Here is a 25,529-nt window from a genome sequence, read left to right as displayed (position 1 = left end):
TGAACACTGGCACGCCCTACTATAGCAGTTATTAAGGACTGAGTATTTACAGAAGCTGTGATAGCAACAGAGCGAAAGCCGAAAACGGTCGAGAGAACAGCTGTGCCGAATGAGTCCAAGGTATATATACACTGTGGGCCTCACCACCGGGCAGTCTGTAGCTCACTCTGCATTTTGACGGACACAGGCAAAACTCTCAATGGCCATTTAGCAGTGGAGTTAGTTATACAGAAAACATCTGAGGAAAGCTGAGCAGGAGATACTCCCTCGGCTAAAGGAGGACTGCTCTCCATCTCTTGAGATAATCGTTTCTCTCTCCCTCCATAGTCAGATGTGTTTTAAGTGCACAAGGATTGGTTAGTGAAGGGCTTTCTAATAGCACACTCGAAAGAGCCACAACAAAATCACGGCCGCTCGGTGTCAGCGCCCAAATCAATCAGCACCCTACGCACATGATGCATCCTCCTCCTTGAGCAGCGGGTTCCTACTCCAAACTGCCATTTAAACCGATAGCGACATGAAATAACTAATTTTAATTGTGTTCAGAAAAGAACAGTCCTTCACAAGAATGGATCTGAGCACTCATCTGAGCGAGCTGGATAATAGAGACCCATGCAAACGTTAGGAAAGGGGTCTGATTTAGAGAAAAAGTGAATATGAATTATGAATAAGTAATAAGACAATTATGATTGCTGGAAGAAAATTATGAATTACTCCATAACAGCTTGTGTGGTCTTACTTCTGCACCGGACTCAGAAGCTAGAGTATTGATATCTGTGCTGTGTTAAGCTGTGCCTGCCCTTTCTCCTGTGTGTAGGGTGTCCAGGGGTGCGGTTGTGGTTACCAGTTGGGGGTCGATCTCTCCCACCAGGCGGCTCTGCACGGCGTTCAGCAGCTCCTCTAGCTCCACGAAGGACAGCTTGCTCAGTTTGAGCTTGTCCGAGGCCAGATGCTCCCCGTGGAACAGCCGCCTCCACAGGTTATCCCTGCGGCAGTGTCCCATGGCCTGCTGCACGCTGGTCTGGATCTGCTTCCGCGCCGAGGTCACCTCCGAGGCCAGCAGGGGGAACAGGGGCGAGGAGTAGAAGAGCCCTGGGGCCATCCTGCCCTGCTGCCCACCGGAGTAGAACTCGCTCGAGTCGCTGCCCCCTTCCTCCCACGGGTCCAGGTCCAGCTCCCTGCTGTCTCCGGTCTCTGCCCTCTCTCTGGAGAATTTGCCCCCCAGGTCGCTGGGCTCACGGTGGATCTGGGGCAGCTTCTTGAAGCGCCTCATGTCGGCTGTGAGGCGGGGGAAGAGCTCGCGCTGGCTGGTCATAATCACGTAGTAGCGCAGCCTTCAGGGACAACAACCGGAGAGGACTTTAGTGCGGAATTGTTCCCACTTTCATTTGGACTTGGGTCCAGTGTATTCAATACATCATCTGCTTTAAAACTCACTGAATTGCAGTGGATGAACGTGTGTCTATTTGCGTTAATGTGTGTATCAGATTAGTTTTTGCTGGTACATGACACATTAGAGAGCCTGTTGCTAAAACATTACATGAGCACACTGTTCATATCAAGAGTGTCTTTTTGTCCCATTGTTCACATCGTGACAAGTTGTTTTAAAAAGTCGTGTTCAGCAGTCACTTTCATGATGACTGTGTCAATGAGAAGAACAATTGGTGGCACCATTTTTAACAGCTGCTGTAATGAAGATGAAACTGTTGCAATATTTTGAAACACTGAACTAAAAGAGAACACGTTTTATGTATTCACCAATTGGCAACAGTCGAACGGCCAGTGGGGGCCTTACCTGAGCAGGTGTCTCTCCCCCTCGGACTGCTCCTCGAACGGAGCGGCATTGTGGCACACCAGCAGAGAGACGTCAAAATCGTCATGGTGGCGCAGGCCCTCTAAATCCTTATATGATCCCGAGCTGAAAAGAATCAGAACAGGTTAGCTAAGCTGCAGGTGAAAGCCCTCATAATAACATCAGCATTTCAGCCATACTCCGAACACTCTGCCACAAAGGGTCTGAATAAGAAACTCGGTAATGTAAACGTTTCACTTTTCACTCCCCTACTGATGCCCACTACACGCCACTTTCATTTTTGTCTCCCTGACAGCACTGTACCTGTTCCACAGTGCCACCAGCGCGTACTCGTGCAGATCGGTGCTGGGCGCTCCCTTCTTGTCGCCGCCGCTCATGGCAGACTTGGACATGCGCAGGGGCTTCATGCCGTAGGTCCCAGCGTGGTCGGTGATGTAATTATACAGCTGGTGCGCTGTAATCAGTCCCATTGGCAGCGAAAAGCTACCTGTTGGAGAAGCACAAAGCAGCAAAGTGAGCCCACTACAGCAAAGTGCTCTTGAAAGCCATTATCTGTAGTTCTGCTGCGTTCTTCTGCCTGATCACTTCACTCATGTCAAAGCTCAGTCCTGGAAAATCTATAGTTTTGCTCTTCATAATCATAATATTTCAACCACAGCAATAATCCTATCTACTGTACACCAGTAACGTATCTGCAATTCATTTTTCAGTCAATCGTTTCAAATGGCAGAGCCACAGGCATTAAAAAGCCATTGTTTAATCCACAGCTTTCAACCACAATTCCTGGGAGGGCAGTGTCTTTTGTTTTTTTTGTACTGACAAAGCTCTCACTTATTCGGTGCAATTCTTTAACTGAATGGATACATTTAACAGTTCTGTCCAAACCCCGTTATCATTCACTGATAATGGAACTTGAGTCAGGAATACACCGAACAAACTTCACCCACCGAGCAAATAGATCAATTATGTTGATTGAACTGAAGACCGTCAGCTCACCCTGGAAGACGTGGTTCCGCCCAAACTTGGGGATGTCTGGGTGGTGAGCGATGAAGTCCTCCAGGAAGCTGGTCAGCTGGTAGCCCTGGCGCAGGGTCATGTGGCAGCCCAGCAGGTACTGGTGCACCACGCGCAGGTGGAAGTCGTAGCTGAAGGAGTGCACGTGCATCAGGTCCTGCACCTTGTCGCACTCCTCTGTGAACAGCATGGACAGCTGCAAGAGAGTCAGCGGCCCTGGTCAGCACAACATCTGCTGCACGACGACCACCCTTCCCAGCTCCCTGCACTCCTCCCCCTCTCCGGTGCCCACGCTGAGAGAAGTGGCAGCTCGCCTGCAACACGGCCATTCCCACACTGCGATCAGCCGACCCCTCTCCCCAGAGCCTGCCGTAGTGACGGTCACTCAGCACCCCGTCATTGCAGGTGCCTCCGCTTCCCAACACTTTGCAAGAAGAGTTCTAAAGCAGTTTTAGAAATCAGCCTAACCTGGTTTTAAACAGTTTTCTTCCCCCTTTAAGCAAATCTGTGAGATAAATCTGTGAGATAAAATCAATCCGATAAATTTCTCTCACAAGAAACAATAAAGGCCTGTTCAGTGGCGATTTATTTAACTGCAGATTGCAACACCATTTCATCACTGTACTTTTCAACTCCTGACTACAGCAAATAAACTAATTAGATTTTGTACCCGTCCACTTTACAGCCGACTGCAGTCAACTGATCTAAAATTCTTTCATATAATTACATCCAGCATCAAAGACTGAACAGCAAAAGCTTTACTAGTAAATGCAAATGACTACACACAAAGACTATAGGCCATTTGCCTGGAACCAATACAAATATCTTATTAAATCAAAGAGCTTAAGTAGACAATGTCAGTAAAATGATTAAATGTTGGTAAACCCTATTTTAGTCAATATTATATAGCATTCATATTCTTATAAGTCTCTCAAAGAACACACTACTTATCCCCACAGTTCTGCCATGGTTTCTATGTTTGTTAATAAAGTAGGGCTGATGAGACTAGTGATTAATGCAAACTAGAAAAGGTTTCAGTCTGAAACATCTTCTGCTAGCCTATCAAATTCTTCACACCTGATTGGTACAGCTGGTGCTGTAAACAAAACAAAACAAGCTTTAGAAGGATTTGATATACATCACTGCTGTGATATACCATGTGTTGACACTTGTGTGTTATTACAGCAGACTTTCTGAGAGCCATTTTAGCAGTAGTGTACTTTAAAACACTTTTGACACTCAGTGAAGCATTTTAATATCAGTCCTGCTGTTACCCCAACTTACTGTCACAGCTTTTGTGCTGCATTAAGCTGTGATGAGATGGGACCAAAAAAAAAAAAACACACACAAAAACTACATTAACCTAAATTACCCTTTGCCAAGCTGGGACCCAGTGAGATTCCAGCAAATTCAATGGTTTCTAACCTCTGCAATGCCAAGGTAATTTCATTTCTATTTACAAAATGTCACACACAAACAAGAGGGAAAGCAGAGTATAATGCTGAAATGTTCTAACAATGCATGAAAGAAGCCAGGGCATGCTGTTCAAGCCCAACACAATCTTGTGGTATCAGCAAGCTAATTAGGATCCATATTTTTAAATCGCTGCATGGACCAAAAGATACACACAATGCACAAGAAAAACACTGGCTCTCAGGTTGACTCACAAATGTATACTTAATTATACTTAATTACTAATGTATTGGTTCAGTCAATGGCGATACTGTAACCCAAATGTAAACATGAACGAGATGGGAAAATGAGGTTTTGGATTGACAATATAGATCCGTACGCTAAAGACACAAGCCTGACTGGAAGAGGAAGGTCAAGCTGAAGGAGAGCCCGCTGATGCCCAGCAGGGGTAGAAGGAGATGCCGGGTGAATAAGGCTCCTTCTTACGCCACAGTCCGTCTCCGACTATAATCAATGGATTCATTAACATATTGCATAAGACACCCAGATGCCTGTCCACTGGATCTGCGGATGTCAATCGTGCATATAAGCACCTGCATTACTCATCCGTTCACTCCAAACACCAAGAGGATTCAAAGCAGAGCATCCAAATATTATGTTAAGAGCTGGGATTTAGAGTGTTCCCTTTAGGCCACATCACCACTTACAGACTCAGCCCGGATCCCAGTGAGGTGATACTGTGGTGACAGTCATTAAGTGGGACCCAAAGGGCTACACGGTGATGCAATACGGCCGCACAACTCGCCAAATGATCCCTACAGGTCACCCCCTCTCATACTTACCGGAGGGCCACTCAGTCATGGGTCATTGGCATTAGAATGCTTATACAAAAGTCAAATTGAAAAACACAAAGTAATGGGGGAAAAAATATACACGTCACCATAGCAGATCAAACAAAAAGGAAGATGTAAAAGGTTACACAAACCCCCCAGCAAATAACAAGTGATACCTCCCCACCCACAGCCCCAAAGCAAAATGACCAATCAGAGGCAAACCCAAAGCAACATGGGTGGAAAAACAAAACACAAAACGGAGCCCTTTGAGCACAGAGGCGCGCTCCCTGCTCCCCACGGAGAAGTGGAGAAGACAACAGACTCAGACACTCAAGCAGAGACAGGAGAATCAACTAAGCGGGGTGTTCGGAAGCAGAGAGATGCAGGACAGAGGACAGAGGAGTGGGAGAGGAGGGATGGGGGGGGAGAAAAGCAAGTTTTGGAGAAGGACGCCCGATTGGAAGGAGGCCCCCGCCCCTGTGGATGCTGGGACATACCGCTGATTCGGAGACGGAAGTGGCCTCGGCGTACGGCTTGCTACGAGGTTTGGAGCCGAGTGAACCCTGATGGAGAGAGGAGATGAGATGGGACTGGGCACACAGACACTGGAAACACTACTAGCTCTACACACAGGCGTGGATTAGGAACAAGCGGCACCAGAACCAGTGGCATCTACAGCAGAGAGAGGACGACACAGAGGCACAGACACACAGACGGACACACGGGTAAGTCAGCTGCAGATGCACCACATGGTGGGAGGAGAGGAGGAGATTTTCAAGTGGGATCAACGCGGGGCATTACACACAGAGGATAATCACACGCTTCATCCACACCAATCATGAAAACAAACAGTATGTGAAATAGAAATCCAGGGTCATCCTTTCTTCTCAGATGTCCATTAGAACTATTTGGCAGACTTTATAACCTGAAACATTCCCAACTCCTCCCTTTTCTAGTCTTGCATATGTTATTTAAACTCTCACGTCTGAAGATTAAGAGACTAAAATGTTTAAAAAAGAAAAAAACAAAACAACAAAATGAAAATGAAAATGCAAAGAACCAGATAATTGTCACACGCAATTACGGCAGCAAGTGTAAGGAAGCGAGATTATGGTCTATGAAGGATCGGCGCGCGTGTCTGCAGTCCCCACAGCTCTGTTCCACTGTAGATAAATCCAAAGGTTCACTTTGTTCCAATATCCTGTGATGTTTAATCCTTTCTAGATCTTAAAAACATTAATACATGCGACGTTATGGGGCTTCCTCTGCTGTTCATTAAATCTCTACACACCACTAAGCTAATTAAAAGGGAGAACTGAGATGCATTTCTCTCCAAAGCAAAACCCATCCCACTTTGTTTCAGGTATTACAAGTCATAGATTAGACAAATGCAAATTAGCAACAAAGAACAATTTTCTTACTGGTTGAAATGTAATAAGTTACCAAAGGGTTTCTATATACCTTCCCATTACACAATTTTGTATGGAAAGTTCAATGTAAATTGAAAAATAAACAAATTACTTAAGTGTATTGCTGTATTACAAATATATACATACAAACATCTAACAGGTAGGCCTATGGCTCAAGTAGATTGAAACTAAAGATTTAATAGCGTGGGGATCCCAAAGTTAGTTCCAATTCACCCACCACAATTTACAATCTCCCCAACCCTAAATAACATCTGCGTGTGCAATATGGCAACAGTAATCAATAGCTCTTGTGTTCAAACATTTTTAAAGATACACAATAATATTTCATATCCAGTTGTATGATTAGCAATATTTGCTCTAGTCTAAGCGAACGCCTGTGACTAGTCCCGGAGCTGCCCGACACGGACTTCAAAGTAGCTGATGCAGCGCCCGTAACAGCATGGCTTCTGGCAAGCAACATCTGGAGATTTTTCAGTAAACACTAAGTGATCATTTGAAACTATTTACTGTTAATTATACCTCATTTGAAACAAAATTTGACTAATTCCATCAAAGGTAATTACAGCGTAGAAGAAAAAATGAAAACTACGGACAAAAAGCAAGTTTGGCCAGCGGGCACCTAGTAAAACATCTGCGAGAGCCACACATTCGCTAGGTCCTTTTCTCTGCTCTCGTCACTTTCTAACCTAGACACTAGCGCTTCGATAGCTGCAAAGAGATGCTCACAGTGAAGGTACAAAGAAAGGAGGCAGACTATCTCACAAAAGGGCCCCTCTGTTGATAAATATGCATCGTCTCTGTTACCTGTGAATTCACCGACTGTCCCATAGGGATCCGGGAGCACTCCAAAGCATACTGTTTCACACAGAAGTAACACCCCTGCCGGGAAGAGAAACACACAAGGGTTTACGCATTCTGCTACACAAATACAGTTCACAGAGACGCATTAAAATTCAGTAGCTTTAGTCATGATACATACATTCATAAAGCGTGCTGCTTTTTCTCCAAAGAAACACACTCCTTATAGAATAGCCGTTTATATTTTTCCAGTTCAAAGTATCGACCACATTTGCCTGATCATCTGTGGTAAAAGATGGCCACTGCGATGATCTCCCGATTGCTTTGACTCCGTCTAGAACGCGTCTTAGGGTTTAGTGTAAGAAACCGTAGCCTATTCTACTAATTTATGACCGCTGCTGCAGCCACATCCATTACGCCCTGACTTCTACAGGTCGAGCATCTTAAAAAGTAATTCCACACTAGAAGTCCCACTCGCTTCGGATAGATGCTGATGCCCAGAGTGGAAATGAGTACCAGAGCCCCCCCACCCAGCTGAAACACCTCCATTATAAAGCAAACGTGATATACACACATTCTCAACCTTATCAGGAGGCTCACAAGAAGAAATAAAACCTGTGGCCACAGGTTTTATTTCTTCTTTTGAAGCAGTGAGCAGACCCAGGACGTGCCCCCTTGCTCCTGCCCCGCATCCTCACCTGAAAGGCTAGCTCCATCAGCACGATGCCCCCCGGCAGCGCTCTCTGGAGGTGGTAGGCTGCGGCTCCCGCCCCGCCGCTCTGCTGTAGAGAAAATAATCTCTTAATGCTCTGCCGTCTCGCTTGGGGTTCGCTCCGAGAGCCGCTTCCCTCCTGCTCGGCTGCGTCCCAAACCCCCCGCTCACCTTGGGGCTCTCCTCGCTCTTCTGTTTGGCGAAGGAGAAGGACGCTCTCCCCTCGGTCCCCATGGAGCTGAAGGCCGCGGCTCGGGCGCGGGCGGTGCTGCCAGGGGCGAGGGAGGGCACCGTTAGACAGGGTACAGAGCATGCAAAATCACACCTTTCTTTTAAAGCCAACGTCTTTTGGCTGTTTTGGCAGAATCACATATTTTACTGTATGTGTCTAGGTCAGAACAGACAGCCCTCAGTTTTCAGCAGGCTTTCAATCTTGTTCTGCAAGGTCACGGCTCAATCAATTACCAGATCGTAGCAGTTATTTCTCAGACAAATGCTTCTGTGGTCAGGTTTTAAACATGCAGGATTAATGCAAAGCACGGACAAGACACGGAGCTGACTTGGTCATACTTAGTTTTTTTTTTGTAGTTTTTTATTTTATTTAAACTAAGGTCTGCTCAAATCTTCTATCAATCTAAGTAAGGGGGTACGATCTATATGATTGTGCCAGGGAAAAAAAATGGAATGTTTTACGGATGGCGTAACCCCTGCTTTTCCGGTGATTACCTCCTGGCTGGCGAGGGCGGTCGGACCTGCACCAGGATGAAGCCCATGCTCTGGAGGTACTGGACATACTGCTGCAGGAAGGTGTTCGATATATCCAGCAGCCAGGGCTCGTCCTTGAGCCGGGAGGGCAACATCTCCACGGAGTCACAGCTGTGGCTGCGGTCCCGGCCGGAGGCTGTTGAGTCACTTGAACGGTGCCTCTTCTGTGAGGGCCAGACAGACAGACAGACAGAGGGGCTTTAGACATAGAAAAGCACGGTGCCTCCTCACTAACCTCCTGTAGGGCAGTAAAACCCAGGAAACAAGGTTTCTCACAGAACAATGTGATAAATGTATCTGGAATCCCATTTGCTCTGGGGCTTCATCAGGCCCGAGGCTTTAATAAGAAATGGGAATAATTACAAAGCGCCTTGGTGCAGACTGACTCCAGTGTGGCACATCCAAGTGGGATCGGCACAGACAGAATCCCAGGATACACGCAGGGTGTGAATCATGCAAGCTGCTGAAGCATTGCAGTCTTCACAATGAGAAAAGCATCCAATGAGATCTGTCTTATGCAGTACAGCGACAGGGGAGCAGCTGAATAACCTGAATGCATGAAGCAGATACTGCTATTCAAGACCTGCACAGAAACAAAGCATGAAACCAAAAGGATACTGTAACTACACCATTTAATTTTCATACCCCATTCATTAGATTTTTTGTAGTACTTTTGCATTTCTTTTAGTATGCATCAATTTTTCACAAACAATAAAATTAAGTTGTATTATGCGTCAAGTCAGGGGGGCAGTAATAACCAGTAAACACGGTTTATTTTAAAAGGACAAAGGTAGTGTAGGAAGGGAGGAATAAATGGAGCGATTATTCTGACATTTGAACACACAAACACGAAGTCAGAGGTGTGTATTGATCCCCCCCCATATCCCTTCTCTGGGGCTTATCAAAGCCGTTTTGTTCGCTTTTAAGATGTGCGAGACCTTTGTAATGGAAAACAGGGTTGCTCAGTATTCCCACCCCGGTCGAGTCTGGACAAAACGAGGAGGTGGTGGTGCGATCGTATCGATGTGGCGCCCGGACCGTACCTTGATCTGGGGGTGGACGGTCTGCTCCTCCTGGATCTGCTTGCGAAAGATGGGGTCGAAGAGCAGAGGGGTGGCACAGTAGTGGACCAGGCGTGATGATTGCTTCAGGGTGTCCAGGTCAGCCACCTTCATAACGACAGCAGCAGACATCAAAGACCCTGTGGGGCCACACTCACACAGCCAGTGAATACTTCAGCCCCACAGGACAGCCCTCACAGCTCCTCAGTGCTGAGTGTGTGTTGTTTTGTTATTTATTAGTGATGAGTGGTCTTTCACAACTAATTTTACAAAGAGTATGGTAATTATTTACAGCTCTTGCTGTGCTCAAGATTAATAGTTATGTTTTACTCACCATTTAAGAGATTTGTCTACCTTGTGAAATGTTCTATTGACCTCTTTCTCTGTATATCCCATGCATTTCAGTAAAGTACCACTGTACATAATTACTATAGAAATCTACAAGACATCTATCAAAACTCAAATGCCAAACGACTGTTTACAGTCAAGGTGTGACATTCAATTTATGAAAAAGATTTATAGCCAGAAATAAAACTGGCCAGATTTCTCCAAGACCTTGACTCAGAAACAGATTTTTTTCAAACCACATCAATTGTAACATTAAAATATTAACAATCTGCCCAAATCTCACTTTAAGCATAATTCTCGTCCCATCAATTAACGTCACGTCTTGCTTATTGATCGATTTGTAACATTAACATGTTGATCTTCCCTATGCATTTTGGTGTTAAGCCCTTGATAAATCTGCTCTAACATGCTTTCCTGTCATTTTATGCAGTTGAATGTGTAATCCATCAGGCAGGGAAGACATTAAAGAATAGGGGTCCATCCGATAGCCGAATTACAGCGATGAATGGTGAAGCCACTCATCATGTTCAAATCATACTACATGTAAAAAATGAAATGCAGCAGAGTAATGACTCATTCATCCTTCTGAGCGTTTGGTGAAATTACACCGATCTGACTTTTGATCACAACAGTTCATCCAAATTGTGAAACAGGGACAAAAGGCTTTAATTTCTCAGCATTCATCCCTGGCACATCTTCCTCCATGCAAGGGGGCCCCCTTAATAGGGTTTTCTAATCTTTGACTTCTCCGTTATTAATAGGTTATTTCTCCTGACACTTAATGGATCCCAATCAGGTTTGAAATAAATTATGGCAGTCCTCACAAAAGTAATTAAGTCTTTCATCTAGAGACAAAGTGTACAAGAGAAAGTGCTACAATGGTTACAGATAACAATCAGGATTAAGAGCTTTAAAGCTCGTGCCATTTAGGTGTCCGGAAGTGTCTCAGAAGTGAGGGTCCGCAGATGGAGGCAGCGGTCCGAGATTCACTGAGCTCTGCCGTTGCTTTACTCTGGTCTACCTGCCATTGTGCTCCTCATACTTACTGTAATGGGCATGTTGGACTGTGCTGATCTCTGCTGCCATGTCACAAAGAGGTTCTCAATTTTCATCTGCTTTTCCATTTCTAACACCCAGAGAAAAAGTGACAAAATTAACTTTCAGTCAGATGCTGCATTCGTATTTTGAAAATGACTCTCTTTCTTCACGTCCTTAGTGAACGCAAGCCTAGCCTTGGGTGTCTCTCAGCCCACTCTTTCTTTCTTTTTTTGTACTGATCTATAGCTCGCCTGCCATATCATTCCACGAGACCCCTTGCTGTGCTGTAACACTGTATCTACACAAGGCAGTCTTTGTTAGTTCTGCAAAACTGCATTGAGGGCACTTCAAAAACTCATTACCACACAGATGTACAGAAGAATTTACACTTAGATAAGTGGAAATGTCCTTTCTTTCCTTGCTATTAACAGGCACCTTTTAATTTACAGTAAAATGGATTATATACAGAGTAAATGAACTACTATGATCTTTATTTTCAGACCAGGGGTTGTTAACGCTCAAAAGCTTTATAGGAAGCCAAGAGGGTTTATTTTATTTTAACGGCTTTGCATGAAACAGCCTTGAAGCTCTCAGTGTCTTCCCTCTCGTCATATACTGTTGCTCATGAAAATACCCCCGTGTCACAAACACAATCCTTTACACTCACCTAAAGGAACACCATACTAATACTGTGTTTGACCCCCTTTCGCCTTCAGAACTGCCTTAATTCTACGTGGCATTGATTCAACAAGGTGCTGAAAGCATTCTTTAGAAATGTTGGCCCATATTGATAGGATAGCATCTTGCAGTTGATGGAGATTTGTGGGATGCACATCCAGGGCACGAAGCTCCCGTTCCACCACATCCCAAAGATGCTCTATTGGGTTGAGATCTGGTGACTGTGGGGGCCAGTTTAGTACAGTGAACTCATTGTCATGTTCAAGAAACCAATTTGAAATGATTCGACCTTTGTGACATGGTGCATTATCCTGCTGGAAGTAGCCATCAGAGGATGGGTACATGGTGGTCATAAAGGGATGGACATGGTCAGAAACAATGCTCAGGTAGGCCGTGGCATTTAAACGATGCCCAATTGGCACTAAGGGGCCTAAAGTGTGCCAAGAAAACATCCCCCACACCATTACACCACCACCACCAGCCTGCACAGTGGTAACAAGGCATGATGGATCCATGTTCTCATTCTGTTTACGCCAAATTCTGACTCTACCATCTGAATGTCTCAACAGAAATCGAGACTCATCAGACCAGGCAACATTTTTCTAGTCTTCAACTGTCCAATTTTGGTGAGCTTGTGCAAATTGTAGCCTCTTTTTCCTATTTGTAGTGGAGATGAGTGGTACCCGGTGGGGTCTTCTGCTGTTGTAGCCCATCCGCCTCAAGGTTGTACGTGTTGTGGCTTCACAAATGCTTTGCTGCATACCTCGGTTGTAACGAGTGGTTATTTCAGTCAAAGTTGCTCTTCTATCAGCTTGAATCAGTCGGCCCATTCTCCTCTGACTTCTAGCATCAACAAGGCATTTTAGCCCACAGGACTGCCGCATACTGGATGTTTTTCCCTTTTCACACCATTCTTTGTAAACCCTAGAAATGGTTGTGCGTGAAAATCCTAGTAACTGAGCAGATTGTGAAATACTCAGACCGGCCCGTCTGGCACCAACAACCATGCCACGCTCAAAATTGCTTAAATCACCTTTCTTTCCCATTCAGACATTCAGTTTGGAGTTCAGGAGATTGTCTTGACCAGGACCACACCCCTAAATGCATTGAAGCAACTGCCATGTGATTGGTTGGTTAGATAATTGCATTAATGAGAAATTGAACAGGTGTTCCTAATAATCCTTTAGGTGAGTGTATGTTGGCATGCTGGTATGAACCACGTGTTGATATGCATCTACTATACATGAAATCACCTCAGGCTTAAGTTTTTGGACAGTATCTTAAACAACCCCCTATTATTGCAAAAGACAAAATCAAATGACTTTTTGCAGTTTGTACTGGAATAAGTTACTATTTACCTTGAAAACACATACTAACACATTATTACTGTGGATTAGCCAAGGCATACAAACCAGATTGCTTTTTAATTTATTTTTGTTTGTAATGTCCCCTGTGGATTAATCTAAGTACAGGTTACCGAGATGCACATGGGCTGTAAAGGAAATGTGTAATATGAACACCTCCACACGTCCAAAGTGGGGATGGCGAGTGAACAATGAAGCATGCGTCCTGGCATCCCATACTCACCCCTGCGCTCCATGGCCTTGATGTCCAGGAGCTGCGCCCCGTGCCTGGCCACGGTGTCCGTGTTTCCTGCCGCGTCATGAGCCGACAGGATAGGCCGCCCCACGCTGACGTCCCTCAGAGCTTCGTCGAAGGGCACCAGCTCCGGGGGGAAGTGCAGGGGCGGTAGGCTTCGGCCTGCGCTGCTCAGCCTGCCCTGGTCCTTACTGGGGGGAGGGATGGGGCTGCGGAGTAGAGCTTCAGCCTCCAGCGTGGAGTTCAGGAAAGGATTGGGCTCCTGGAAAAGAACAGCAGAACAACTTGAATAACCCGCAGCACAGCGTGCGAGGAGCCTGGAAATGCAACAAATCTTGAACGCACTGCAGCAATGAGAACAAGACAACTGACCACATTGGAAGCTGGAACTTAGATATACAAATCTAGCCGTTATCATTGTGTACATAAGCCTGAAACAGTGACATCAATCCACACAGATTTTGGATAATCTTTCTTTATAACATCGTAAAAATCATAATAATATAAACTTGGCTGTTTAAGTCTGGGAAATATTAATATCAGAAGTTCTTAATGGATGCAAAGGAGAGGTTGTAACTGAAAGGAATATTCTGGCTCTTCACTGTGACAACGAAGGATGTTACATTTACAGGATTCAACACAATAGTGAAGCAGAAGGGAAGGTTTGGATCAAATCGCCGATCTCGGGACTGGATTCAAAGCAGCAGCAGATGATTTACTGTGCGGGTATATTTTCTGCTGCATTAGCCCTGCCTTCTGTCCACATCCCTGTAAGGTAAACAATTAAAAGCAGAGACGAGTAACTTTTACATTTTCTTTTCTTCTTAGTTTTGCAATGACATTTCATGCTGCAGGCGAATAAGCTTGTATTAACCCTGGCCTAAACTCCAAAACAGCACACAAACCGCCTGGAGGAAATGGATCTAGGCACAAAAAGTGCCTGAAAACTGGGTTAAGAGAAATATTAAATGTTAAAATGTCTGAATTCTTGCTGTATGCCAGTAAGTGGCTGTGTCCGACAAAGCAGTTTAAGAGGTCAAGGTCTTTGGATCTTGTCCCCCCTGCTAATGGCTCAATCTTCCAGATTGTGCTGCTCATTGTACATACAAGTTCAATCCTTTTGAATTTGACATGACAATATTGCTTATTCTTGCAATAACAATGCTTTAGGTTTTCACCCGATTCATACAAGCTGTTTTCTAACTCCAGCCAATAGTTGGAGCAGTTGGAGAGTGGGAGTAAATATTTAACTGTGCTACACTCACCCTCCAGTATCAGACAGAATTATACATAAAAATGGCCGACTTGGACGGAGATACAGAGACAACTGTAAAAAATACATCATGAGGAGAGAAACTAACACGTCAGCAGAGTCACAACACAAAGCAGGGGGGCGGGGCTGATATTCACTAGCGAGGCGTCCATCTATTGGTGAGAATGACGTGGGCTGCTGAAAAAACCTCCAAGACATAAGAGGAAAATGGCTCAGTAAGGATGTGAACACCAGGTTGGAGCTATGCTAAAGAGGATCTGAAGATAGACAAACCCCAAACCAAAAAAAAACAAAACAATTAAAAAAAACAAAATCATATATATTTTGATGAGTAGCCTATAGTACACATACAGCAATGAGAAGCATCAACCCATGTTGGTTAAGCTATTGGCCGCAATATATCTTGTTATCACTCCTTCACAGATTTTCGCTTGCCAGACTAACTTGTCCATAAATAATGACTTGTGAAAATCCTTTCCGAAGCTGGCTGTCTGTGAAAGAGAGCGCTGGGGAAGGCCCTCTATCACCGCACGGAGCTCTGACATCCCTTGCTTTATCCTCGATCATTTGTGTCCTTACAAAACTTCCAGGGAAAATAAATAACACTCATAATATGATGTGAAATAAGACCCACCAGAAGATGATCAGAAGAAAGAGCAGATGATGCAACCCTGCACTTTAACGGAAACCAAGGGGGTTAAAAAGGCAGTCCCTGTCACGCAACTTGGAAATGAAAACAGCTGTGTGTTAAGTGCTGTAGCAGGTCCGGGCTGCACTGGTCTGGAAGCAGTCACTGAGTGTCCCTAATAGGCTCCATAGGCGCTCGACAGCTGCCTGTCACTGTCACTCCATCACTGCGTACCTGCAGGGCGTCCCGGAGAGGCCCTGTCAGTGTCACACGGACGCACGGCCACGAGGTGAACTGCAGGCTGTTGCCCTCTCCCTGCTCCCCAGACACCCTTCTCTCCATGGATAGGCTTCCCTCTCCCACCACCTTCTCTCAACGCAGCCCTGGTTCCCTTTAATCGGACACACTTGGATAAATGCACCATCTGTGCGCAGGACATGTGAAGCACACCGAGCCTCACAAACCTGAGGCGTTTCTCTCAGGAGGCGTTCTTTAACAGTTGCATTTTCTGTAACTTGAATGAAGTAAGATGAACACCTGAACATATAGGTATGGAGTTCAGATTATAGATACATTTAATCATGGCATGGGTCAAGGTATTTACATGAAATAAATAGAAACAGGGTGGGACACATACGCCATAGGAGAGAAACAAGAGAATGCAGTGGCTTCCAGTACGACTTCTGCATGTAACCCTGAATTGACAGCATAATTAGAACTCAGATTTGTATACCAAAGCATAGTCAATGTAGGGTTGGTCTCTCTCTGCTCAGGTTTGTAAAAGTCTGCACAGTACTTGTAATTCTAATTTGCCTCAACAGCCCAATGCCCTGCTTTTGGTTTATTACCAGAATTCAACATTTGGTACCTTTATTTTGGCAGAGACGGTCAAACTGAAATGATTAAAAATCTATATTGAATGCCTATATTTCAAAATGAAACCTGAAATGACATCATACTCAGGACATAACAACCGACCTTCGTACAATGTGGCATTTTTAATTCATGCTTGTTAAAGATTTTCTCGTAGGCTTCTCATTGAAACCTGGTTAGTCAACAAACTTCAAGGCTACAGGAAGCTTCTCGTTACTGAAGGGATTTATTTATGAACAATTCTCTGAAGTGATTCCCAACTGTTTAACTATAAAGGATTAGGCCGAATGGCCATGTTAATGTGCTTTTTAAAAAGTGTTCCAACTCAAAATCACTGCAGTCACCTGATGGGTAAAAGCAGAATGCAAATTAGCTACCAGCTGTTCCCACTATGGGAAGATGGCAAGTATTTATTTCACCCCACAGGCAGCCTGGTTTAAGGAAACCCAATTCTGAACAACTTTCTTTACAGAATGGATGGAAGAGTCTTATTTGACCTCAAACAAACCTGAAAAAGTTACCTTTATTCATATATTTGTATGAACAATTTCTGTTGATTTTGGCCTTATCAAGACTTGTATAAATCATCAGGGGAGAGGAGAGGAGAGACACCAAAAAAGATAGTTATAATATGAATAGTTCACGATCACAGACACACGCACGCGCGCACACATATTTCACAACACAGACGTGACATGTTAAAAAGAGAAGCTGTATATTGAAGCCAGTGGGAACCTCTTGGGGAGGCCTTCATTCAGCAGTGGGTCAATAGAGGCCGATAATGAAAATATACAGTAGCTATAGGAAGAATTCACCCCCTATTGAACATGTTTTGTTGTTACAACCTGAAATTTGTATGCATATAAATGGGATTTTCTTATTTCCTTTGATTTATACAGCCTACTCAACACTTTGTATGTAAGAGAATCTTTACACCGCTTATTAAAAAAAAAAAAAAAAAAAAACTGAGATGTCTTGGTTAGATAAGTCTTCACACCAAGTCAATACTTGGTAGAACCACATATTTGGCAGCAAATACAGCTGTGAGGCTTTTGGAGTGAATCTCTTCTTTGCAAATATAACTGAAGCTTCAATTTGCTTGAGGAATGAAGTATTGGATCAATGCATACAACCAGCGCTCATCTATGGTTCCAAAACCTGGTCACTGAACGCAAAAATGATACATACACACACACAATCCACTAGAAAGAGGCAGCATTGCAGTGCAGGCAGGTGCAGGGGTTACCTGTTTGGGGTCCTCATGGGTGGGCGTGTCCGAGAAGCAGTAGTGGTGGAAGAGGCCCATTTTCTGGCTGAGCAGGCAGTGCACGACGTGCGAGCGGGCGTTCTGCCACTGCACCAGGCGCACCAGCCCCCGGCTCACCGACACACCCAGATCCACCGACCAGTTGTAGGTGTACAGCGTCACCTACGGGGGGTGGGGGGGCAGGGGTAGAGAGAGAGAGATTGCAAGGGGGTGGGATGGGATGGTGGATAGTTTAATTTAATTTGTTTGTTTCTGCTTGAAACCTCTGAAAGATTAACCAACTTTTTTGGCCTGCTCTTAATTCAGTATGTTTTGAGGATGTAATTACAGAATAAGAATCTATCTGTGATCTATAATTTAGGAACAAAGATAACCTCATAAACCATTAAAATTAATATTTTATGCAAAAAGTGCTACTTCATCCTTTTTTTATCAGCAGAGATACTATTTCTAGATTTATGATTGTGTGTGTGGCATTATAATGGAGTCATGCAGATTTTTGTTTGCACTGCAATATGTTCTCTTCTGTCAGTTCAAGCATCATTACATTCCAGTATTTAAATGAGCAGAAGGTCATTTAAGTAAATGTTTCATAGCCTTTGAAAAGCACTTTCCCTCTTTCTTTCTTTCTTTTTAAACATCCCAATTAATGTTTCGGGCTGCAGCCCCTATTTTCATTTCTGCCACAGTGATTTCAATTTTTCAAGTCTGATCCTCGCCGACTACATGCTGGAAATGAAACATACTTCAGCGGTGGTGCCGATTGAGAGCAGGTATAAATCGCACTCCTCCCCGGATTGCAAAGTAACTATAAATGGATTCAGTTTTATAACCATTCATTATTTCTGCATAGTATGGTGCTCACAAAATGAAGGGAGACCAGGGAGAATTGAAAAGTTATAATTATCCCTTAACTCAGCCCTAACTTCTGAGCCATGTACACTTGAAGAGATAAGGAAAGTTTGTTTTAAAATATTCATTTTGGATCTGTAGGAAGAGGCACACATTTCAAAAACTGTCAGCCAATATTAACTTCCTAGGACTTCGTAATCTGTAAATACTGGTTCACAAAAGAGGAACCAGGAAACCCACCTTCTTGTCCAGGATGTGGATGAGCAGGAGTCTCTGCCTGGGTGCAAGGGCCCTGCTCGACAGGCCGGGGCCAAACGAGTCGCTCGGCTCCAGGGCCTCAAAGCGCTGGAACCCTTTGTGAGCTGCAGGTGAGAAACAGCAGAGTCAAAGCACAGCACTGGCAGCCTAGCAGACAAGAAGTAACACACTGTACAATGCCTGTTTTAATTCATTCTTCTGGATTTCTTAAAATACTGAAACCAGTCTTATTTTTAACCAAGAAAAATTGCTATATAATGCTCTAGCAACATTAAAACACCACTAACAATCTTGCCACTTACAAACACACTATGATCACACAATAAACCTAGATGGAGAAATGTATTTTCTCTCTACAGTATTGCCGAGGTTACAAAGGGAAATGCTTTAACACACCAAGAATGTATTTGCAGAGTAATGGACACAGGAGGAAAACTACAAGATCAGACTGGGTCCCAGTGCACTTTGTAATGAACGCCTGTGTGTGATTCAGTATACAACTCATACTACGCAGAGTCGCTACGGTAAGGCAAGGAGTCTGGGAACCTCCGAGCTGAGGACAAAAAAAGTGGCCTAATTTACTATTCCTGTAGTGTGGAATCGTGTTTACCTACCAGGGGATTTGTTTGTGCACTACTTTTATCTAAAGTGTGCACACTGTCGCAGTAGCTTCAGGCTGATGAATTAAATATCGGTTGTTGTGCGGAAATTGAGAGAATAACAGAGACCATTTACTGGGGTTTTATAGGGAGGGGAAGTGCGTCTATCTGAACGTAATAGCAAATTGATTGATGCGTCTTTCTTTTCTTTCTCCCTCCCTCTCTCTGTTCTTTTTACAATTATGCAGACAAATCCTTCTTTGTGACATCTCATCTGCAGAGATGCCTGACTAGAGACGGGAGCAGCAGGATACCAGCATTACACTTCTCCATAAAAAAGGGAGACCGTTACACAGACAAGTTAGTGCCGACAGAAAAAAATAATATATCATGAAAGTGGAAAGAAGTTTCTTTATTTTCCCGTGTTTTCCTGTGTTGTTTGTTTTTGGTGTATCGAATTTGATATGATGGATTCATATTAAATTATGTAAACAACTACAGAAATAAAAAAAGTTATCTGAAGCAGTCATTTTTGGTATTAATGTATTCTGTGTAAAATACAAATCTAAACTATACAGTTTAAGACCATTACAGCTTTGTCAGACTTTACAATCTTGCAGCTTCACTCTGTTGGTGAGACATTATACATGTCTAAAAACTGCTCTTACTCTGAAAATAATACATACAAATAATAACAGGAACTCTTCAAGGAGATTATTGCAGGGTGTTTGTTCACAGCAGTGATTTTGATTTAATACCCTGCAAGCTTTGCCACGATAAAGCCACAAAACAAATGGCTGAACAGAAAGTATGTGAAGCTGATATAAGATGGCACAGCTCCAACTGTAACAGAGGCTGAAAGCCCAGACAGAAACATTTCTTCTTTTTTTATTTCTGCTTCTCTCTGTAACCTTCACCTTGTGCGACCTTCCCCAAGAGAGAGGAGAAAAACAAACAAAACTAAAGGACTGTAACAAGAACAGCGAGTAACCCAGCTTTCCACAATCCCTCCACCACCACCGCTCCTCTCAGAGCAGCTGAGGTCAGACTTACGTGTGAACCTATTAACCAGAGGGTGGCTTTCCTCCTCAGAACTGTCTTCTGTGGGCAAACAGAGGATGAGCACACAGCATGGCAAAGCAGTGACAGTGACACAGACAAGTCTACACAGGCGCGCCAGCTAACTCTACAGAGAGGTTTTATCACACGGCTGGAGAACTCATTTTGTTAAAGATCAACTCGGGAGACTCATGACTGACGAAGTAAACGCTAAACAAAGCAGGCAAGCACAGAAATCAGCGCTGCGCAGAGGGTGAAAGGCAGACAGGGTTCAGACAAAAGCAAAAATGCTGCTATAATTAATTGAGTAGCATGTGCGCTAGCAGTAGAAGGCAGCTAAGAAATGGTTGTTTGCCAACCCTTATTGTTAGTATTTGTGTTAAAAGACCTTTTATTTAAGCACGTGGCATATCTTTAGAATATAAACTGGGTTAAGAAATACAGAGCCCAATAAACCAGTCACTCCATTTTCCCTCTCATGAAGAGTGCCCAGACAAAACAGAACTTTCCTCACCAGGAATGAGGAGTGAATCCATCACTTTGACAAAGAATTAGGGCATATTGACTACCTCAGCTCAAGGGAAGTCTTCGGTATTTTGTTCCTGAGCTCCTAATTTTTTGAACTTGAAGATGAAACCAATTGAACATTTTATCAAAACATTTACGTCATTACTATTGAGGTCCATTGTTTCAAATGACTGGTATATGAAATTAAAACCCATCTGTAGTTCAGTTAAGGGCACCATATGAATGGATATGAATAGATATAAAGTTGGAACAGAAGCGTGACAATATTCAGGGTTATTGATTTGTACTCCTTACACAAAAAATAAATATTGAGAGAGAATCTGTGAATTTTTCTTTACACTATTTACTTACTTAAAAATCCCCTCATTGAAACTACCACCAGAAACTGCTCCTGTTGTCTTTTTATGCCATTCCCTGACATTTCTGACAACCAGGCCTTTGGTCTTCCCTAAATCTGTCTCGAATCAGACTGGTGCTTGTTTTGCATTCAGCTGGTGTTAATACTAGGAATACCAGCCAAGATGCATGTTTGAAATTCTATTTTATAAAAAACATCTTGAGCTATCTTATTTATAACTCATTGAACTGGATGAAACAAGTATTTCTTTTTTTAACTAAGTACATTGCAATGCTCTGCATGAAGTGCTGTGTATAAGGTGTTTTTTTTTGCATTCTATTAACTCCTTTACTGTAAATATGTCCTAAAGCAATTCATGTTCATGCCAAAAAAGTCCTCAACCACGGAGGGAGATAAAACAGTTCTATACCGAATCTAATGGTATCACCATATACATAAATCACAAAGAATAGTAGCCAGCTGCAAGTGGATTTCCTTACAAAACCGTTAACAGAAACATAATATAAATACATATTTATGGATTTGATCTCTTTGACAATGGAATATTAAGGTATTTTTTTAACAAAACTCTGAAGTACCCTTTGATTCTTTGCCTAAGTATGCATCTACTTCCTCTAAAGAATAGAGCAGCAAGAAAAGGATAATTTTGAATTAAACAGCAGTGAGAGCTGATTCTAGTGAGTTGTAAAAAACAAGAAAAGGACAATAAAACAGCTCACTACTTTGATGTAACAGAGAAAATAGAGGCTAGAAAGAGCTTAACAGATTGTATATTGAGCATCTTCTGATATCATATTGAACCAACAGGCATTAATAAAGCAATTTTTTTGATTCACTTCAAAAATCAGGGAAGGATATTCACCAGAACATTGCAATACGCCTACTATCTCTCTATCACACACTGTTGAAAATACACAATTCAACACAATGGTTGGAATATGAAAAACTGACACACAAAGCAAGGTCTGGAACCTCGGCAAATAAACACACAACCAAAATAGAAGAGATTATGATTTGTTTTTTCTGCCGCAGAGGCGGACATTCAGTGAGTCAAATGCTATTATCCACAGGAAAGTATTCAATTTCCAAATCACGAGCAGCATAACTCTTGCGAAGAGTGGGGAAGCGATGGCTCTTTTAGAGGATTTAAAGTGTCAGATTCAGTACAGAGGGAAGAGCAAACAGAGTACTAAGAGAAAGAAAAGTTACCTTGCTCAGTGCTGCAATGCCATTGGTGGAAGTTGCGTCCAATGAGGATAAAGTGCCTGGCAGTGGCAGGAGGTGTGCTGGGGTGATGGCTGAGTGACAGGGGCATGAAACACTCTCCTTGAGGACAGCTGGGAAAAGAGAGAGTAATCACAAGAAAACTTAGTCCAACTACTCCTTTAATTGTAAAACATGAGGATTAAACAGAGGGATGTGTAATCTGAATAATAAAATAAGAGGGTTATGTCATATATGTCAAAACCAATAATATCCGCAAACATTATGGCAGTTGAGTGGCGGGGTCTCAGCGTTATTCTTCATTATGTTAGCAAGAGACGGGAGCCGATTAATTATTGATGTGTATTCGTTTGTTGCCATAGTGTCACTGCCTTGTTGACTTTAGATTTATCTCCTGTGTGAACAAGGGTAATAAGGAACAACTGCTATCAACTGTCTTTTCCATCGCCTGTCTGATGGGAGGTGTTCACTGCTGCAGACGCTGGACAGAGCCTGCGTTTCATACCAGCATGGCTTTTATAATTGATCATATTATTAGGAAATAGGGGGATTAAAGAGGAGGCCCACACACTCCTCAGATGTAGGCGCCTCCACCCACATCTGCCTTATAATAACAAGGGATTAGTGACAAGTCATCGCACATTTCCCAATTCTGATACACTGCGAAAAAGTGCGGTTTCGAGAAGCCTCCGCTCTCCCTCAGTGCGTTTAAAGATGGAGCAATTAAGGTTTTCAAATCCAGATTAGCCTCTATACCTATTCAGAGCTTTCCCTCCTCCTGTGCAGCTCGTACAGAAGACCCCCCCATTACCACCCCCGCACATCGCCGAAGCTCCCTCCACCTCTTCTCACTCAGAGAAAATTTCACCATCAACACTGCACTGCTCTACTTTTCTGGGGAAGCAGCTTGAGCACCGAATATAATTAATATAATTCTAACCACGAAGAACAAAAAAAAATAACAGCCAACAAGAAAGTCAGGACGGCGCTCTTCTTCTTTTGTTCACTCTCTTTCACGGATTCCAATGGTTTAGCTGATTGGGGAGATGTTGCCTAAGGCATTGTGGAATTTTAACCATAAAAAAATAAAAAAATAAAATGTATGCAACAATCTACCATAATACTCACCTAATTCTCTCAAACACTTTCACTGTGGTGTCACTGGCCAAGGAGGCTACCAGATTGACAATCTCTGTGAGGACAGAGGGCAGCAGGAACTGAGAGGCAATTTCGGCAGAGCCCTGCTGGATGGAGGGGCAGCCTGTCAGTTGGAAACACAGGACACGATTGTTAGCAACGGACAAAGCAGGAGAGAATGCCACCGGAGACAAGGCCAGGGCACCGCAAACTTTGGACACCAAGGACTATTGCATAGACAGGAGCTTTAGGCTATAAGTATCATCTCGTCTGGCAGTAGGATATCGAAAGCAGTACCTAGCTTTGCCATGAAGGTCAGCCATTGCTGGCAGGTGCCCTGGAATAGCGAGTGCAGGGTTCCCACCTCACCCTCCTCCAGCTGAGCCACACGCCTCCTGAGGGGGAAAACACACACATTTCTTCACACCGCCCTCACACAACACCACCCCCATCTCCTCAGCGGCGGGACTGTTACATATTTTAACAAATGGTTCATCTTTGTGGAGAGACTAGTAAAGAAATAGAAGAGACTGAAAAAGTAAAATGGGAAGTTCAATATAATTTACTCTTTGACGGCGAAGCTAGAGACACAACTGCATAATTCAGACATTAAAAAAAAAAAAAAAAAAAAAAAAAAACTAAATTCGTAAATTAAAAATGAAAGATAATTGCTGCCTTTGAAAGCACTGTTCAGTCTTACAATTTGATTGCAAAATGTACAAAGAGCTTAATTAACGAGCCAAAACTGGTATAAACGCAAACTAAAAGATGGTCAGCACAGTGATTACATGCCAGCGACCCCCTGTGAGAATTCCTTGATGTTTAAAGAGCAGAGTGAGCCCAGCTACAGAACAAGAGCCTGACGGCGTGTGTGGGCGCTTGCCTCTGGGCCTGCTCCATCTCGGCCGCCACGGCTCTCTCCTGGCTCCAGGGCTGCTTCACGCTCTCCGTCTTGTGTCGCCGCCTCACGGCCCGGCTGTCCTCCCCTCGCTCCGGCACGATGTCGTCCGTGGTCTTGGGGCTCCCCAGCTCTGAGGGGTCTGGTTTGCTCTGTGGGATACGCAGATATATCCATGCATTATAGTCTTATACGGCTGCAAAGTAATGAAGGGATGCCCGACTAAACGAACACTAATTAAAACAAGGATCTACATGACAATAAAGGATAAAGCCTTCTCGGGATGAGCACTGAGATGAGGAAGGATTTAAATGGGAACCATAATGAAATCATCCAAAAGCTTGTGGATTTTCAGCCCTTATTTTCAGAACAACATTCAAGTGCTGTGTAGCAGCCCCTGCCCGATGACTAACCAGTATTTCCCAAAAGCTCCGGCGTGCCGCTCGGCCAGTGGGGGTGGTGGACTCGGGGGTGCTGCTGCCAGTGCTGGGAGTGGTGCTGGCTACTGGGATTAAGGTGATGGGAGACGGGCTGGTTTTCTGTCTGCCAGGGATGCCCGTCTGCCTAGGAGAGTCTTTGGCCTCTGACTGTGGCTTGCTGAGGTGGCCTATAGGAAGTGGGGACAATTAATGGTCAGTGAGGAACTGCTCACAGGACACAACACAAGGAAACAAATGGCAACAGTTTGTTACGTGATTCCCACCATCAACAATCTACACAAAATACAGTTTCCAAAGCTACTAACTGCTTTAGTCTGTGACTGACTAAAATGAGATTGAAGATTGAATTGGAAAAGGTCGAAATACGATGTTGCATCAATGTGCTGTACAAATCTTTCTTTACCTAACCTCTTTCTAAGGATGTGACACAAAAATATACAGAACACAAGGAAAGGCATTTGAGAATGAAAGCAAAAAACACATTACGCAAGGTATTCTGTGACCTAGATACGTTTCCTCTTCAAAGTCCATCAAAGTTTCGTTTTTTTTTAATGCTTAAACTAAAGCATCATTCCTCACCTACGGAGAAACAACAGTATTCAAAAGGAGGACGGCAGTGGCATGCTGTCCGAA

General features: G+C 43.7%; 1 protein-coding gene across 8 annotated transcripts in view; it reads right to left on the bottom strand.

The window, feature by feature from the left end:
- The window catches only part of szt2 (SZT2 subunit of KICSTOR complex), a 66,630-nt gene that overhangs the window by 3,653 nt on the left and 37,448 nt on the right, over positions 1-25,529 (bottom strand). For 5 of the 8 annotated variants that reach the window (XM_066691874.1, XM_066691877.1, XM_066691875.1 and 2 more), the window contains 20 exons: positions 24,870-25,063; positions 24,442-24,608; positions 23,856-23,953; positions 23,550-23,682; positions 22,407-22,534; positions 20,306-20,353; positions 18,636-18,757; positions 17,523-17,705; positions 13,491-13,764; positions 11,234-11,313; positions 9,822-9,947; positions 8,740-8,942; positions 8,185-8,281; positions 8,000-8,083; positions 7,308-7,382; positions 5,571-5,636; positions 2,810-3,023; positions 2,117-2,300; positions 1,796-1,918; positions 845-1,334 (listed from right to left, as the gene is read on the bottom strand). In XM_066691874.1, coding sequence (XP_066547971.1) covers positions 845-1,334; positions 1,796-1,918; positions 2,117-2,300; positions 2,810-3,023; positions 5,571-5,636; positions 7,308-7,382; positions 8,000-8,083; positions 8,185-8,281; positions 8,740-8,942; positions 9,822-9,947; positions 11,234-11,313; positions 13,491-13,764; positions 17,523-17,705; positions 18,636-18,757; positions 20,306-20,353; positions 22,407-22,534; positions 23,550-23,682; positions 23,856-23,953; positions 24,442-24,608; positions 24,870-25,063 — 3,089 coding nt within the window. The remainder of the gene's footprint in view (positions 1-844; positions 1,335-1,795; positions 1,919-2,116; positions 2,301-2,809; positions 3,024-5,570; positions 5,637-7,307; positions 7,383-7,999; positions 8,084-8,184; positions 8,282-8,739; positions 8,943-9,821; positions 9,948-11,233; positions 11,314-13,490; positions 13,765-17,522; positions 17,706-18,635; positions 18,758-20,305; positions 20,354-22,406; positions 22,535-23,549; positions 23,683-23,855; positions 23,954-24,441; positions 24,609-24,869; positions 25,064-25,529) is intronic. The other 3 variants (XM_066691879.1, XM_066691881.1, XM_066691876.1) reach the window with 2 other exon arrangements.

The sequence above is a fragment of the Amia ocellicauda genome, chromosome 19, assembly GCF_036373705.1.
Source record: "Amia ocellicauda isolate fAmiCal2 chromosome 19, fAmiCal2.hap1, whole genome shotgun sequence".
Taxonomy (NCBI): Eukaryota; Metazoa; Chordata; class Actinopteri; order Amiiformes; family Amiidae; genus Amia; species Amia ocellicauda.
The sequence above is the reverse complement of the archived record's forward strand: the minus strand, read 5'-3'. Positions and strand labels throughout refer to the sequence as shown.